This window comes from Hypanus sabinus, chromosome 3, assembly GCF_030144855.1.
Source record: "Hypanus sabinus isolate sHypSab1 chromosome 3, sHypSab1.hap1, whole genome shotgun sequence".
NCBI lineage: Eukaryota > Metazoa > Chordata > Chondrichthyes > Myliobatiformes > Dasyatidae > Hypanus > Hypanus sabinus.
The window spans coordinates 25,131,627-25,148,700 of record NC_082708.1 but is presented as its reverse complement, the minus strand read 5'-3'; the positions used below and the strand labels follow the sequence as shown (position 1 = coordinate 25,148,700).

Sequence of the window (17,074 nt, the reverse complement as noted above, 5' to 3'; positions counted from 1 at the left end):
TTGTTGGAGATGGTCAATACCTGTGACTTCTGTGGAGGGAATATGGCGATTCAAGTTGGTAGACTGGGCCTCGTTCAATAACTTGAATTGGCTAGAGGCTGGTTTCTGTGATGGTGCACACTTCAGGAGGAAGCGGAGGTGGATCATTTATTCATTGCTTCTGAATGAATATGACCATAAGACATTGAAGCAGAATTGGGCCATTCAGCCCATCAAGTCTGCTGTACCATTCCATCATAGAACATAGAAATGGACAGGGCATTACAGGCCCATTAGCCCACAATGTTGTGCCGACCATGTAACCTACTCTAGAAACTGTCTAGAATTTCCTACCGCATAGCCCTCTATTTTTCTAAACTCCATGTGCCTAATTAAGAGTTTCTTAAGAGACCCTGTTGTATCTGCCTCTACCATTGTCACTGGCAGTGCATTTCACATACCCACCACTCTGTAAAAAACTTAACTCTGACGTCCCGCTTGTACCTACTTCCAAGCACCTTATAACCATGCCCCCTTGTATTAGCCATTTCAGCCCTGGGAAAAAGCCTCTCATCATCTTATACACCTTTATCAAGTCACCTCTCATCCTCCGTTGCTCCAAGGAGAAAAGGCCATGCTCTCTCAATCTATTCTCATAAGGCATGCTCCTCAATCCAGGCACAATCCTTGTAAATCTCCTCTGCACCCTTTCTATAGTTTCTACATCCTTCCTGCAGTGAGGTGACCAGAACTGAGCACAGTACTCCAAGTGGGCTCTGACCAGGGTCCTATATAGCTGTAACAAATCCTCTCAGCTCTTAAACTCAATCCCATGGTTGATGAAGGCCAATACACAGTATGCCTTCTTAACGACACAGTCAACCTGTGCAACAGCTTTAAGTGTCCTATGGACTCAGACCCCAAGATCCCTCTGATCCTCCACACTGCCAAGAGTCTTACCATTAATACTATATTCAGCCATCATATTTGACCTACCAAAATGAACCATCTCACACTTACCTGGGTTGAACCCCATCTGCCACTTCTCAGCCCAGTTTTGCATTCTATCAATGTCTTGCTGTAACCTCTAACAGCCCACCACACTATCCACAACACCCCCAATCTTTGCGTCATTAGTAAATTTACTAACCAATCCCTCCTGTTCCTCATCCAGGTCATTTATAAAAATCACAGAGAAGAGCTCCTAGAACACCACTGGTTACCAACTTCCACACAGAATATGATCCGTCTACAACCACTGTGGGAAAGCCAATTCTGGATCCACAAAGCAAAGTCCCCTTGGATCCTGTGCCTCCTTACCTTCTCAATAAGCCTTGCATGAGGTTCCTTATCAAATGCCTTGCTAAAATCCATATACACTACATCTACGGCTCTACCTTCATCAATGTGTTTAGTCACATCCTCAAAAAGTTCAACCAGGCTCATAAGGCACGATCTGCCTTAACATGGGTTTGTCAGCATGGCCTTGGCAGACTATTCCTTATCATATTATGCTTCTCCAAATATTTATAAAGCCTGCCTTTCAGGATCTTCTCCATCTACTTACCAACTACTGAAGTAAGACTCACTGGTCTATAATTTCCTGGGCTATCTCTACTCCCCTTCTTGAATAAGGGAACAATATCTGCAACCCTCCAATCCTCCAGAACCTCTCCTGTCTCCATTGATGTTGCAAAGATCATTGTCAGAGGCTTAGCAATCTCCTCCCTCACCTCCCACAGTAGCCTGGGGTATATCTCATCCGGTCCTGGTGACTTACTCAACTTGATGCTTTCCAAAAGCTCCAGCACATCCTCTTCCTTAATATCTACATGCTCAAGCTTTCCAGGCCACTGTAAATCATCCCTACAATCGCCACGGTCCTTTTCCGTAGGGAATACTAAAGCAAGGTATTCATTAAGTACCTCTGCTAACTCCTCCGGTTTCATACACACTTCTGCACTGTCACACTTGATTGGTCCTATTCTCTCATGCCTTATCCTCTTGCTCTTCACATACTTTTAGAAGGCCTGGGGGTTTTCCTTAATCCTGCTCACCAAGGCCTTCTCATGGTCCCTTCTGGTTTTCGTAATTTCCTTCTTAAACTCCATTCTGCTAGTTTTATAATTTTCTAGATCTCTATCATTACTTAGTTTATTGAAACTTTCATAAGCTTTTCTTTTCTTTTTGATAGATTTTCTACAGCCTTTGTACACCATGGTTCCTGTACCCTACCATCCTTTCCCTGTCTGATTGGAACGTACCTATGCAGAATGCCAAGCTAATAGCCCCTGAACATTTGCCACATTTCTGCTGTACATTTCCCTGAGAACATCTGCACCCAATTTATGTTTCCAAGTTCCTGCCTGATAGCTTCATATTTCCTCTTACTTCAATTAAACGCTTTCCTAACTTGTCTGTTCCTACCCCTCTCCAATGCTATGGTAAAGGAAATAGAATTGTGATCATTATCTCTAAAATGCTCTCCCACTGAGAGACCTGACACCTGACCAGGTTCATTTCCCAGTACCAGATCATGTACAGCTTCTCCTCTTGTAGGCTTATCTACATATTTGGTTAAGAAATCTTCCTGAACATCCCTAACGAACTCCACTCCATCTAAACCCCTTGATCTAGGAAGATGCCAATCAATATTTGGGAAATTAATATCTCCCACCACGTGACCCTGTTATTGTTGCACTTTTCCAGAATCTGGCTCCATATCTGCTCCTCGATGTCCCTGTTACTATTGGGAGGTCTATAAAAAACACCCAGTAGAGTTATGGACACCTTCCTGTTTCTAACATTCATCCACAGAGACTCAATAGACAATCCCTCCATGACTTCCTCCTTTTCTACAGCCGTGACACTATCTCTGATCAGCAGTGCCACACCCCCACCTCTTTTGCCTCCATCCCTGTCCTTTCTGAAACATCTAAAGCCTGGCACTCTAAGTAACCATTCCGGCCCCTGAGCCATCCAGGTCTCTGTAATGGTTACAACATCATAGCTCTAAGAACTGATCCATGCTCTAAACTCATCCGGTTTGTTTATGATACTCTTTGCATTAAAATCAACACATCTCAAGCCATCAGGTATTCGTGAGCCAAACACCCCTTCCTCTGTCTCTTCAGTTCGGTTCCCACCCCCCTCCCCATCAATTCTAGTTTAAATTCTCCCCAACAGCCTCAGCAAACCTCCCTGCCAGGATACTGGTCCCCCTCTGATTCAAGTGCAACCCGTGCTCTTTGTACAGGTCATGCCTGTCCCAAAAGAGGTCCCAGTGTTCCAGAAATCTGAACCCCATCCCCCTGCTCCAATCCCTCAGCCACACATTTATCCTCGCCTCACTCTACACCTATACTCACTGTCATGTGGCACAGGCAGTAATCCTGAGATTACTACCCTTGTGGTCCTGTTTCTCAGCTTCCTTCCTAACTCCCTGGAGTCTGTTTTCAGGACCTCCTCCCTTTTCCTACCTATGTCATTGGTACCAATATGTACCACGACCTCTGGCTGTTCACCTTCTCACTTCAGGATATCATGGACGCAATCAGAATCATCCCAGACCCTAGCACCTGGGAGGCAAATTATCAACCATGTTTCTTTCCTGCGTCCACAGAATCACCTAACTGACCCCCTAACTATAGAGTCCCCTATCACTGCTGCCATCCTTTTCCTTTCTCTACCCTTCTGAGCCACAGGGCCAGACTCTGTGCCAGAGGCACGGTCACTGTTGCTTCCCCCAGGTAGGCTGTCTCCTCCCAACAGTACTCAAGCAGGAGTACTTACCTTTAAGGGAGACAGCCACAGGGGTAGTCTCTCGTATCTGACACTTACCCTTCCCTCTCCTGACTGTTACCCACTTACCTGTCTCCTGAGGCCCTGGTGTGACTACTTGCTTATAGCTCTGATCTATAACCTCCTCACATTCCCTGACCAGACAAAGGTCATTAAGTGGTCTCACATGTGACTCTTTGTCAACGGCCTTCTGATCTGAGAGCTTCAATCTTTAGCACTCACTTGTCGGGCCCCACCAACTCTCAGGAAATACTTACAAAATTTCCTCCCTTCATTAGCTGTTTCATTGCCCACAACCATTCACAACTAGATGTGTTAGGTCTGCAAAACCTCAATCTGGTCCGGTGGAGGTGAGATTGCTGAGCTCTGTGTATTGCATGCTGATTTTGGTATTTAGATTGCAAGCAGTCCTCGATTGTAAATTCAGGGGAATGGCACCTGATCATGGTTACACCTACACCCGCAGCAAAGGAACTGTGATTACAAGTTTTCTGTTTGAGGCAGTGCAGAGCTAGCCATTCACCAGCAGCTGAATGTTTTCTCTGAAAACATCTGACTGGGCAGATGAAGCCTCATTTCTTTATATCCCTTAAGGCATAGGAGCAGATTTAGGCCATTTGGGCCATTGAGCCTGCTCCACCATTCAATCATGGCTGATTTATTATCCCTCTCAACCCTATTCCCTTGCCTTCTTACCGTAACATTAGACACTCTGACTAATTAAGAACCTATCGAATTGCGCTTTAAATATACTCAATGACTTGGCTTCCACAGCCATATGTGGCAATACATGCCACAGATTCATCTCATTTTCTGGAAGCTACAAGAAAGTGGCTTGCCATGAAAGGGTTGACCTGGATTATACAGAATCACAGAACACTACAGCAGAGAAACAGGCTTTCTGACCTACCTAGTCTGTGCCAAACCATCAACATGCTTCCTTCCACCAACCTACACCCATGCCAAAGCTCTCCAAACCCCCCTCACTCATGCACCTATCCAAATTCCTTTTAAGATTTGAGATTGACCCTGCATCCACTACTTGCGCTGGCCTCTCATTCTTCACTCTCACCACCCTCTGAGTGAAGAAATTCCTCGTTATGTGGCCTTTCCTTACCCCATAATCTCGAGTTGTAGTCTCATTCTACCTCAGTGAGAGGTAGCCTGCTTGCACTTACTCTATCATAATTTTGTACGTATCTGTCAAATCTCCCCTCAAACTTTTACATTCTAGGGAATAAAGTTCTAACCTAGTCAACCTTACTCTGTAACTCAAGTCCTCAAGTCTTGGCAACATCCTTGTAAATTTTCTCTCCACTCTTTCAATCTTAGTTACATCTTTCCTGTGGATAGGTGACAAAAACTGCATGCAATATTCCAAATTACGCCTAAGCAATGCCTTACACAATCTCAGCATAACAACCTAACTCCTCGACTCAGTACATTGATTTATGAAGGCCAATGAGCCAAAAGCTTTCTTTGTGACTTTATCTACCTGTTCACATCCTGGAAGGAGCTTGTACCCAGAAGCTGCTGGTTGAAGTATGAGTTAACTTGGTGACGTTTGTGGTCTGTTGTGTTGATTTCCAGTGCTTTCTTTCTTCTGTTACAAGTTTCTTCTAGTTTTAATTGAGTTGAGAGCCGCTGATCATTTACTGGCAAATGACCTGACCTGACACATAGGGCAGAGTCATTCTCGCATCTGCATGGGCATTCCAGAGGGAACTTTGCCAAAAATTTTCTCCTGACATAGTGGATTCTGCATCTTTTACATTGAAACAACTTTATGCCAGGAGTCGTGATGTAAACAGCATATTCCATTCTGTTAAATGGGATTACTAGTCTTAAATGGAAAGGCAAATGCCGGAAATTAGTTTATTTGTTCATCTTTCTCTTATAGTATTGAATTGATTTCTGGTAACTTAAGAAACTTTAAATTAATATATTAAAATAATTTTTATCTTTAGCAATGACTTACCTCCTTACTGACGATAGAGACTTATCAACAGGCTATCAGGGAAAAATGGGGATGAGGCCTCAGGCTACGTCCACACTAGACCGGATAATTTTGAAAATGCCAGTTTTGTGTAAAAACGATAGGTGCCCACACTATGCGTTTTTGAAAATATCTCTATCCACACTGAAACGGAGATTTCGGCGAATCTCCTCCTCCTGTGCATGCGCAGGACACATCTACCGAAAACAAGCGACATGTTTGGTGTTGAATTTCGCCGTAATAATGCGTGTTTGTGTAGTTACAGATTAGAAAAACTTAAAACGACGACAGCTGTTGGCTCTCGCGCAGGAGAACTTAAAACTAAAAGAAAACAAATACTGCAGCGTACAGCGGCAACCGACAGGGAATTCACGGACAGATTGACCCAGCTGACGACGAACATTGAAAAGCTGACTAACTCTGTTCCATTAATAAAGCACCTTGTTAAATGTATAAAACATGTCTGCATCAGTGTTATCTTGTATTTCCATACAATTTTACATTAGGCTGTTACACATCTATCGTCAGAGAAGTGCTTGCATAAATATGTAAACCTCCTTCGTATGAGCAAGGACAGAAAACAGGGCAAAGTGAGTACAGTATACTTATTTATTCAGTAAGTTATGGGTCAAAGTATTTGGTGAGTACATTTCTAACTCTTCTGGCTTCAGTCTCTTGGCTGTCTGTTCTGAAATTGTTAGGTTGCGTTCAAGAAAACAATGAAATATTGTGCTGCCGTCTGACAGCGTTTTCAAAAATCTCCAGTTACCCTGTCCACACTGATCTGCCAGAGCAGCGTTTTCAAAAATACCCAACCTGGAAAGCGTTTCTGAAAAGCTCCGGTTTTGGGGGATGAAAACGCCGTTTTAGTGTGGATGGAGGGTAAAAACGAAGAGAAAAAGCTTCGGTTACTGATTTATCTGGCGTAGTGTGGACGCAGCCTCAGACTCTGCCACCCGAGACTTAGCTGATGGTTGCTGATGGTTCTACTTCTCAAGTAAGGACAGTCTGCTGACTTGGTCCGTCCATCCATTTGCAGCTGTTCAGTAGCGATGAATTTCACTAGTTTTCACCCCTTCCTATAATTTATTCTGATCATGTAGGGAACTGCCTTGTTATTCAGAGCTAACTGTGTGCCATTACTTTGCAATTTATCTCCTAAATTTAGTCCATTAACCATTACATAATGCATTTAGCAGTACTCACCCAGAGTGAAATTTCTTGGCAAGGGTGTTCCCTTGATTTAGTATTCAGCATCTAAGAATAATTTCAAAGGAAGCAGAATATATTATGGGAATGGAAGATGATGTGAAGAAATGGCTCACTGATAGCATTGAGAGCAAATAAAACAACACCCTTTGGAATGATTTATCTGGGTCCTGTCATTCTGTGTTTGAAACTGCTGGTTAAAGAAAATTAGTGCTACCGTTGCTGAAAATGAAGTGTTGTCACTGTAACACAATGCTGATTGCAGGTGTGTGATGGCTTAATTTTAACACTGGGTTGGCCATGACAATGCTGATGTGAGGCCTAGAACATATGAACTCCTCGCTACAATGACTAAGGCCTGGGATGACCCTAATGCCAGGAAAACAGCTGAGAGGCAATGAGATTTTGCAAAGGGGAACCAAAGCAACAGCAGCCAGCTTCATTATGGTGAATGTTGATGTGGTAACTTCTACTTTACAAAAAGACCACTCGACAACTTGATGGCCAAAAGAGCATCTTTATCTGGGATGGCAAATGATATTTACAATACAGAGGCTTCCAGGTACCTCATGCGGCCTGGGTGGAGGAACTATATACAATGCATACTGGGAGTAAAAAGAGCGGAAGTAAAGACCCCACCAACCCCAGTGGTATTAGCTTACTTTTAATAATACTGACATTACAACAGTGGAAAGAGATGTTGAACAGGGCTGGGCCACAAGCCCAAAATGTTGCAAGAACAACAGGCCTGACAGTATAAAGAGTTGATGTTTTGGGCTGAAACCCTTCATCTGTTCCTTTCCGTAGATACTGCCTGTCCTGCTGAGTTCTTCTAGCATTTTGCATATGTTTCCAGCATCTGTAGAATCTCTTGTGTTTCTGATGTTAACCCTTCTCTGATTTCATCAGAGGTGGGAAGCTAAAATTGAGGTTTCATTTTCAGAGTTCTGCAATGAGTCATCAGAAGTACAAAGGAAAAATACTGTAGCCACAGATAAGGCCACCAGAAAATATTTTGATTGTTTTAGAGGATTGAGTATGATGTTAATTCGATGCTCAAACAGTTAATCTTTGCTTGCTTGTTTTGAACGCTCTGCAGGGCTGCTGAAGAAATGGATATGTGGCAAGACAAAGCTGTTCCTGTTAGCTCTCAGGCAATAGTCTCAGCAGTTGACTGGATAGAGAATCTTCGCCATATGCCAGTTACCAGCAAGACAAGCTCCGTGGAGGCTGTGCTGCAAGCAACAAGTGATAAAACTGTGAGACATTGTGCATTTCGTAGACATGAGCAGATGCCAATTTCTAAAACACCTTAAAGTGTTTGTAGCTGTTACAGCAAAGCAGCTGTTTTATTCAATTATTGTTAAAGTAGACTTACCACATCTGCTATATGTATAATAATTACTTTTTTAACTGTTTTAGATTTTAACTGTTTATTTCTGCCCCAGAGCTGCCAGTATAAAGTTAATAAAACATAGTTGTAAAAGAACAGTAGTTAACTTTGTAATCATGATTGGAAAAACACTTGAACAATTTACCTTATCCATATTATTATCGTGTATAGAGCAGAGCAGATTTTATGAATTAGTAGCTTTGGCATGTGGCCTTGTAAATTGCAAACCCATAAAGGAACTTAGGCATAGAATAGAGAACTCCACTTTATTGGTTGTTCATTAATTTCAATATTCATTCCTGTGAAATGCTGCAGTACCATAACTGGGGTAATGAGACACACACATCTTTGATCAGGTAAAGTCAGACATGAGGAATATTAAAAGAAAGTACAGACAAGAACTATCTTGTTACTAGCCGAGCCAGTTGAGTTGAGAACATAAGCTTCCCAGTGGAGAAGATGGGAAGTACTCTCCCTGTGTTTGTTCATTTTAAAAAAGAAATATGTGGAATGCTTGTAATGTTCTTTTGTGCAGATTGAAGCCGTTTACTTCTTTGCTGCTGGTGATAGTCCTCAGGGGATGAGAGAACTTCTGCGTCAGAAGTTGGCGAACAGTCCCTGTCCAGTCCACACCATCTCATTCAATGCCAAAGAGGAAACAACAGTGCGGTTTCTGAAAGAACTGGCTCATTGCGCTTCAGGAAGGTAGGACAACAAACAGCAAGACTACCTCATAATGATACTGCCTCCATTTATTGAGCATTGGGTCTCTGGTTTACAGATTTGCAGGTTTTGTTTTACTTCTGAAATGCCAAAGTTTGCAAATTTGGCATCAAGATTTGTGGAGTGGACAGGGAAGATTACAACTGAGTATAAACTCACTGGCCACTTTACTAGGTACACTTGTACATGTGCTCATTAATGCAAATATCTAATCAGCCAATCATGTGGCGCCAACTCAATGTATAAAAGATTGCTGATATGGTCAAGCAGTTCAGTTGTTGTTCAGACCAAACATTAAAATGGGGGAAGAAATGTGATTGAAGTAAGGTTGACTGTGGAACGATAGTTGGTGCCAGATGGGGTGGTTTGAGTATCACAGAAACTCCTGATCTTCTGGGCTTTTCATGCACAACACTCTTTAGAGTTTACAGAGAGTGCTGCGAAAACAAACAAAAAAACAGACATCCAGTGAGCAGCAGTTCTGTGGGCAAAAAACACCTTATTAATGAAAAAATTCAGAGGAGAATGGTCAGATTGGTTCAAGCCTACAGGAAGGTGACAGTAATTCAAATAACCACGTGTTACAAAAGTGGAGTGCAGAAGAGCACCTTTGAATGCACAGCATGCTGAACCTTGGCAAAAGCAGCAGAAGACAATGAACAGTCACTCAGTAGCCACTTTATTAGCTACAGGAGGTACCTAATAAAGTGGTCCCTGAGTGTAGACCAATGGGAGAGTGGGCAAAGGAATGGCAGAAGGACTGCCAGCCACCATTAACAAGAAGAAGAAAAAGAAGAGGAAGAAGAAGAAGAAGAAGAAGAAGAAGAAGAAGAAGAAGAAGAAGAAGAAGAAGAAGAAGAAGAAGAAGAAGAAGAAGAAGAAGAAGAAGAAGAAGAAGAAGAAGAAGAAGAAGAAGAAGAAGAAGAAAGAAGAAGAGATACTATGGCATAGAAATTGTTTGATGTCTGAGATGGCCTATTGTCAGTTGTTGCACGGTGGGTTAATAGTTGCATTGCTTGGAGACTGAGGCATTGGCTGACAGATTGGTCTTGGCACATAGAGAGGAGATTTTTTCGCATGATAAGTGATGAGCAAAGGAGATGGACATCAAGTATGTTATAGAGATAGAGGGCCAGATATGGAGAGGGTCAAGGATTGGAGTGACAATGATCAGAAGTTAAGGCATGTTGGGATAAGGATCAGCTACCAAGGGTCATTGAGCATAGGGGTATTTAGACAGATGGAACACATGGAATGATCTACACAGTGTCCCCAATTTCCAATTTTTAAAATATTTTCACAGAAGATGAATGGCACAGCATGATAACCCTGATCCAGTTTCTGGACATAATTATTGGGTGGAATACAATTCAGTTTTTGTTACTTTAATGCTCTGTCAGAGCTCCTAATGATGTGCTACTGATCTGAAATGTTAACTCTGCTTCTCTTTCCAAAGATGCTGCCTGACATATTGAATATTTCCACCTTTTCCTGATTTTATTTCCAGCAACTGGCCTATATGACCTAATTTTGCTCCTATAGCTTATAGTCTTATAGGACATTGGGACTGAGAGGGAAATGGATCGGCCATAATGAAATGGCAGAGCAGACTTGATGGGCCAAATGGCTTAATTTTGCTTGTACATCTTATAGTCTTAACTGCTGTATTTAACTATTGTCCGGCTCTGTAAGTAATATCTGCTTGATAACAATGGACCAACATCCCTTCTTTAACAAACCATCCTAATTGTGTTATGTCCAGGAGTTTCTGGAGAAATAGGCCATTAAAACTCTCCAAAAACCACCATACCCTTTAATGCAAGAGATTCAGCAGATGCTAGAAATCCAGAGCGGCACACACAAAATGCTGGAGGAACTCATCAGGTCAGGCAGCATTTATGGAAATGAATAAACAGTCGATGTTTTAAATGAATAAATAGTTGATGCTGAGACCCTTTGTCACATCCTGATGAAGGGTCTCTGCCTGAAAAGTCGTCTCTTTATTCCCCTCCATAAGTGTGACCTGACCTGCTGAGTTCCTCCAGCATTTTGTGTGTGTGTTACCATATCCTTTATTTCTCAGATAGAGAGCACATTCTTGCAAAAGACTTGTATATCTCATGTTAAATTTATGTCTTTCTTGGTGATACTCTAATGCAGCTGCAAGTCAGCTTTTCAATGCACTTGTGCTTGCATGTAATTGCACATATGACTCAACTTTGGCTTCGGCTAGTTTTGCATGGTGAGAAACTATGTACTATTGTTTTTCTTTTTCAATCTTTTTATTGAGTTTCATATATAAAAAAAATAACAGAGCATAATATTGAATAGGTTGTAAATACATTAGGCTTGAAATTGAATTAGTAATAAGTTATCAATATCTTATTAAAATATCAGCAAAAAAAACATCATAAATAATCAGTCAAACCTATATTGATTATACATGAAAAAGGATAATCACTAAAAGAGAGAAAAGAAAAAAAATATAAAAAATACAAGAAAAAATATATATTAGAAAAGAAATAAACCTAAACTAACATGGGCAATAATAATAGTTTATATGAGTATGATAGTGTCAAGATCTCCGGAACTCCATACCAGAACAAGGATAAAAAGAGAAAAGGTCCGGAAGAGGTCAAATTAACTCATATGAAAATGTCGAATGAGAAACTATGTACTATTGTGTTATGTCATGTCCATGCTATGTTGGCACCGGAATGTATGTTTTAATGTATGTACATGTGATGAATAAATCTGAATCTGAATCTGGGCTGTCTTCTTTTCTTTGATCATCATTAGTTGAGCTCTGCAACTTGTAGGTAGAGGAGAGGGCAAATAGTATTCACTTTCACTCTGTCCTGCCTTAATCATAATTGTCAGCAAGTCCAAGTGCCAGGAATTAATTAAAAGGGCTTGCTGAAAGGTTAGATTCTCAGCTACATGTATTGTCAGCTGAAAAATAATTACTAATGAACTCATGCCACAAAATAAAAAAGCTGGTACATTTTTAATTTAATTACATTTTGCAATACAGCGTGAGTGACTATTTTTATTTAAGCTAAATGATAATGCTATGACACAATCTACTTAAGGCTTTAGATTTCAGATTAATTATCTTGATGTGTAAGCTGCTTATTTTACTTATGACCTGGATCTTAAGGGTTATTAATTAATCTGTCTCACAAACATCTTAAAATGTAAAATAATACAATGCTGTATTGAGGAATACTTTTATTCAGCAGCTAGAAAAAAAAACACATTCTGTAATTAGTTAAAAAGCACTTGATTTACCAATGCATAGATTTACCAATTTAGAAATTAAGATCAATATTATTGGTTGAGATTTTGAATTGATTGCATTCTTTGTCTGAAGGTAGTCAAGTCTCCTTAATGGAAAAGTCCTTCGTAGTTTCACAGGCCAGATTCTGATCAAGGTAAATTAGTTGTTGCTGGGGGCTGCTAGATCTGGTACCAGCTTGGAATTACTTAGCGGGTTAAATCACGCATGGTGAAAATGCATTACTGATCTTTAGCCAAGTTAATGAAGTATAGAATCTCTTGAGAAAAGAAGAGCCTGAAGTACTCAGCATCATGGTATCTCTGTTGGTCATCACTTTAAGTTCCTTAGTCTGCACTTGCTTGTATCCTGGCAGGTTCCATGCATTTGGTCTAATTAATGGATATGAAGAGGAAGAAATATCATTTACCAAAGGCTTGAATGACTCTGACACTCAGGTTCCAAAGATTCACAGGAAACTTATTGGCGGTGTGCCACCAGGTTAGTGGTTCTCACAGGGATTGGACATAGCTAGAGATATATTTCACTTGATTATTCTTCTATTCTTATATGTTCTGAAAAGGCTGATGTTTGTATTAAGAGAGCAGAGTTAATTCATAGTCAATTAACATTATTGTTCTTACACAGGAAAAAGGAAGAAAGTACATTGTACACTACAGTAATAGTCAAATCATAGTACTTGGAAACTGTAAGACATAGAAATGGACTTAGGCTGTTTGGCCCATTGAGTCTGCTCCATCATGGCTGATTTATTTTCCCTCTCAACCCCGTTCTCCTGCCTTCTCCCCATAACCTTTGACACTTTACTAATCAAGAACCTATCCACCTTGGCTTTAAGTATACCCAATCACATGCCTCTACAGCTATCTGTCGCAATGAATTCCACAGATACACCAAAATAAGTTAAAGGCAGTTTTAGACCAAAAGGAAAGGATAATGATTGCATTGCAAACCCGAACACAGGAAAGTTTCAGAATTTAGCAAAAAGAACAAGGTATTGTCAAAGAAGGGAAAATGTAAGTGTAAACTAATGAGAAATGAGAAAACAGTCCATAAAAGATTTATAGATATGTGTAAAGTAACAGATTGGAAGAAATCAGCATGGTTTCCTCAAGGGAAAATCTTGCCTGACAAATCTGTTGGAATTCTTTGAAGAAATAACAAGCAGGATAGACATTGGAAATTGGTTGATATTGTGTACTTGGATTTTCACAAGGCCTTCGACAAGGTGCCACACATGAGGTTTCTTAACAAACTACAAGCCCATAGTATTACGGCATAGATTCTAGAGTTTGTTTTTAAAAATTATATATCTTTGCCTGTTTTCACAGAAGAAGATGAAAAATGCTTCAGAAAAAGTGAGGAGTTACTGGCCTAGGATGAACGAGGGGTTGAAAAGCAGAATTAGGAGAAGAAATAGTATTTGAGAAGTTAATGGGATAGAAGGTGAGAAATCCCCAAGACCTCATAAGCTGTCTTCCAAGAAGTGACACAATTGTAGTCATATGACAGTCAGAATCTTTTTCTCCTGGGTAGAAATACCAAATACTGAGGACGTGCATATAAACGAAGGGGGTCTTTAGAATGTGTGGTGTAGGTTTTTCATCCAGAGAGTAGTAAGTGCTTAGAACAGGGTGTCAGATAGAACATAGAACAGGAGAACAGGCCATTCGGCCCACAATGTGGTGCTGAACCAGCTAAAAAGCAAATCAAAAGCACCCAAACACTAATCTGTCCTACCTACACCAGGTCCATATCCCCCATTTTCCTTACATTCATGTGCATATCCAAATGTCTCTAAAAGCCTCTAATGTATTTGCCTCTACCACCATACCAGGCATTCCAGGCATCCACCACTGTCTGATTAAAAATCTTACCCCTCACATCCCACTTGAACCTATCCCCTCTCACCTTTAATGTATGCCTTCTGGTACTAGACATTTCAACCCTGAGAAACAGATACTCTCTGTCCACTCTACCTATGCCTCTCATCATCTTGTAAACCTCTATCAGATCTCCCTACAACCTCCAGTGCTCCAGTGAAAACAACCCAAGTTTATCCAGCCTCTCATGACAGCAAATGCCCTCTCAATCAGGCAGCATCCTGGTAAACCTCTTCTACACCCAAAGCCTTCCTATAGTGGAGCAGCCAGATCTGTACTCAATACTCCAGATGTGGCCTAACCAGAGTTTTATACACATAACTTCCTGATGTTTCAACTCACTATCTCAGCCAATACAAGCAAAAATTCCATCAGCCTTCTTAACCACCTTATCAAACTGAGTAGCCTCTTTCAAGCTGCTTTGAACTTGGATCCCAAGATCTCTCTGCTCAGCAACACTGTTAAGGATCTTGTCATTAACAATGTTCTGCCCCCTTGCATTTGCCCTACCGAGGTGCAACACCTCATATTTATCTAGGTTAAACTCCATCTGCCATTTCTCTGCCCATAGCTGCAACTGGTGGTGCTGGAAGAGAGTAGGAGAGTGGAGTCTGAGGGACTGTGGCAGAAACCTGAAAACCCTGGAGAAATGCATTTTACTCAGCCACTGCAAAATGTTCCATTGGTGGGATAGACATACCTGTGTCCCCAGACCTGCCTCTCTCTGGTTGTTTTCTTTGTTTCTTGCCCTGTTCTCTTTAAACTCTAGAGATTGGTGTGCATGTAAATCCCATGAGATCAGCAGTTTTTGAAATACTCAAACCATCCCGTGTGGTACCAACAATGATGTACATCACATTTCTTCCTCACTGTGACGTTTGGTCTGAACAGCAAATGACCTTCTTGACCAGGTCCGCATGCTTTAATGCACATGATTGGCTGATTAGATACTTGCATTAATCAGCAGGTGCAGGGGTGTAGTAATAAAGTGGCTATTGAGTGCATGTGTACCTTGATAATAAATTTTACTTTGATTTTGACTTTGAAGATGTATCAAATTCTCACTTGGAAACTTCTGGACTAAATCTTATCACTGTGCTGGAGTGGCATCGACAAGGGCACAGAGAACTTTGGGTCTCTGAAATAAGAGTACCTGAATCCTCTTAGCAAAGAGTAGAAGAGGCTCGCATTTATTTGAACCGTCCACCCACCACCCTTATCAAGCGTCACCTGCCTAACCTGTGGCTGTGTCTGCGGATCTCACAAAGGACGCACAAAATGGGAGTGCAGACAAATCAACCTTAGCCCCCAGGGGAGTTGCTGAAGGAGAAACAAAACCCTGGCAGGTTGCAGGTGGAAGCTTTAGAGGAGATCGTAGAGCCCCAGAGGGGAAAGACACGTACACTGCTTTCATAACTTTCAGTCGGCAGTTGTCCCTGGAGTCCTACGCAGCTGTCAGTGAACAACTGGAAGTTTATAAGAGACATGAACAAATTGTGGCTTTTTACTTTGATGTGTATTCCAGCCTAAAAGATAAATGACAGACTTAGTAAGTGTAAACGTTTGGAGTCAGTGAACTGCATGCTCTGGGTAGATGAATTAGGCAGGTTTACCCATTGTCACCATTCTATTCAATGACAACAGTACATATTTATATTGGTTTAGTGTGGCTAATAATCCCAGAATCAGCTTTATTGTCTCATGAAATTTGTTGCTTTGTGGCAGCAGTGTAGTGCAAGACAGAGAAAATACTATAAATTACAATATAGATAAATATTGCAGATGAGGAATAGTGAGGACTGTCCAGATATCTGATGGCGGAGGGGAAGGAACTCCTAAAACAATGAGTGTGCATCTTCAGACTCCTGTACCTCCTCCCTGAAACTCGTCCTCCCTAATGAGAAGAGTGCATGTCCCAGATGGTAAGGATCCTTAGTGATGGATGCCACCCTTTTGAGGTGCAACTTTTGAAGACGTCCTCGAAGGAGCTGGCTGAGTCTACAACCCTGGGCAGCCTCTTTTGATCTTATACCTCCATGTTGAAGCCTTGATACCCAGCGGTGATGCAACCAGTCAGATTGGTCTCCACGGTACATCAGTCGAAACTCACTAGAGACTTTGGTGGAATACCAGATCTCCTCAGACCTTTAACGCAGAATAGCCACTGGCTTACCTTCTTCCTGATTGCATCAATATGTTGGACTCAGGTGAGGCCTATGGCTATTAAATGCCTGTACTTCGACTGCCTGAATGATTGTCTGGTGGGAGTGGGAGGTTGAACATGTAGACTTCCTGTGTTTTTTAATTAATCGTCTTTTAAATGGAGCGATTTTTTAGGAAAGGAAAGCCTTCCTCCTAAGCTTCCTTTTCTTTTGATACATAAATTCCAAGTAGCTGTATCAATGTATTGTGAAGGGAGAACAAACCATTTTGCCACAGGAAAGATTCCAATCCTACACAGAAATAGAATTGAATCAGAAGCTTTGTTAGTTCTTTAACATTTGTTTTAGTTAGATTAAGAACTATTTTTGCTTAACATTAGTAGCAAAAATAAACTAGCTGTGCCATAATTTATTTACTAAGACCTTTGTGCAGAGGTTTCATCGATACTTGCTGAATACACTTTGTTCATTTTAACTAAGATGATGGAAGCTTATGAATAATGTCTGCAAATAAGAACCGTTCTGATAGGACTTACTTAAACAAAAGGTGTGTTTGAATATTAGCTAATTCTTCCAGAAGCATAATATGTTTGGTAACCAATTTTGTGTTGACTAGTTGAAACTTGTATT

General features: G+C 41.1%; 1 protein-coding gene across 9 annotated transcripts in view; it reads left to right on the top strand.

Moving 5' to 3' along the window:
* Positions 1-17,074, top strand: part of LOC132391104 (von Willebrand factor A domain-containing protein 3B-like) — a 174,185-nt gene that overhangs the window by 37,611 nt on the left and 119,500 nt on the right. For all 9 annotated transcript variants that reach the window (XR_009511088.1, XM_059963860.1, XM_059963861.1 and 6 more), the window contains 3 exons: positions 8,085-8,244; positions 8,914-9,083; positions 12,755-12,879. Coding sequence is in view for 8 of the 9 variants with exons in the window: in XM_059963860.1 (XP_059819843.1) it covers positions 8,085-8,244; positions 8,914-9,083; positions 12,755-12,879 (455 nt within the window). In the remaining variant the exon portion in view is untranslated. The remainder of the gene's footprint in view (positions 1-8,084; positions 8,245-8,913; positions 9,084-12,754; positions 12,880-17,074) is intronic.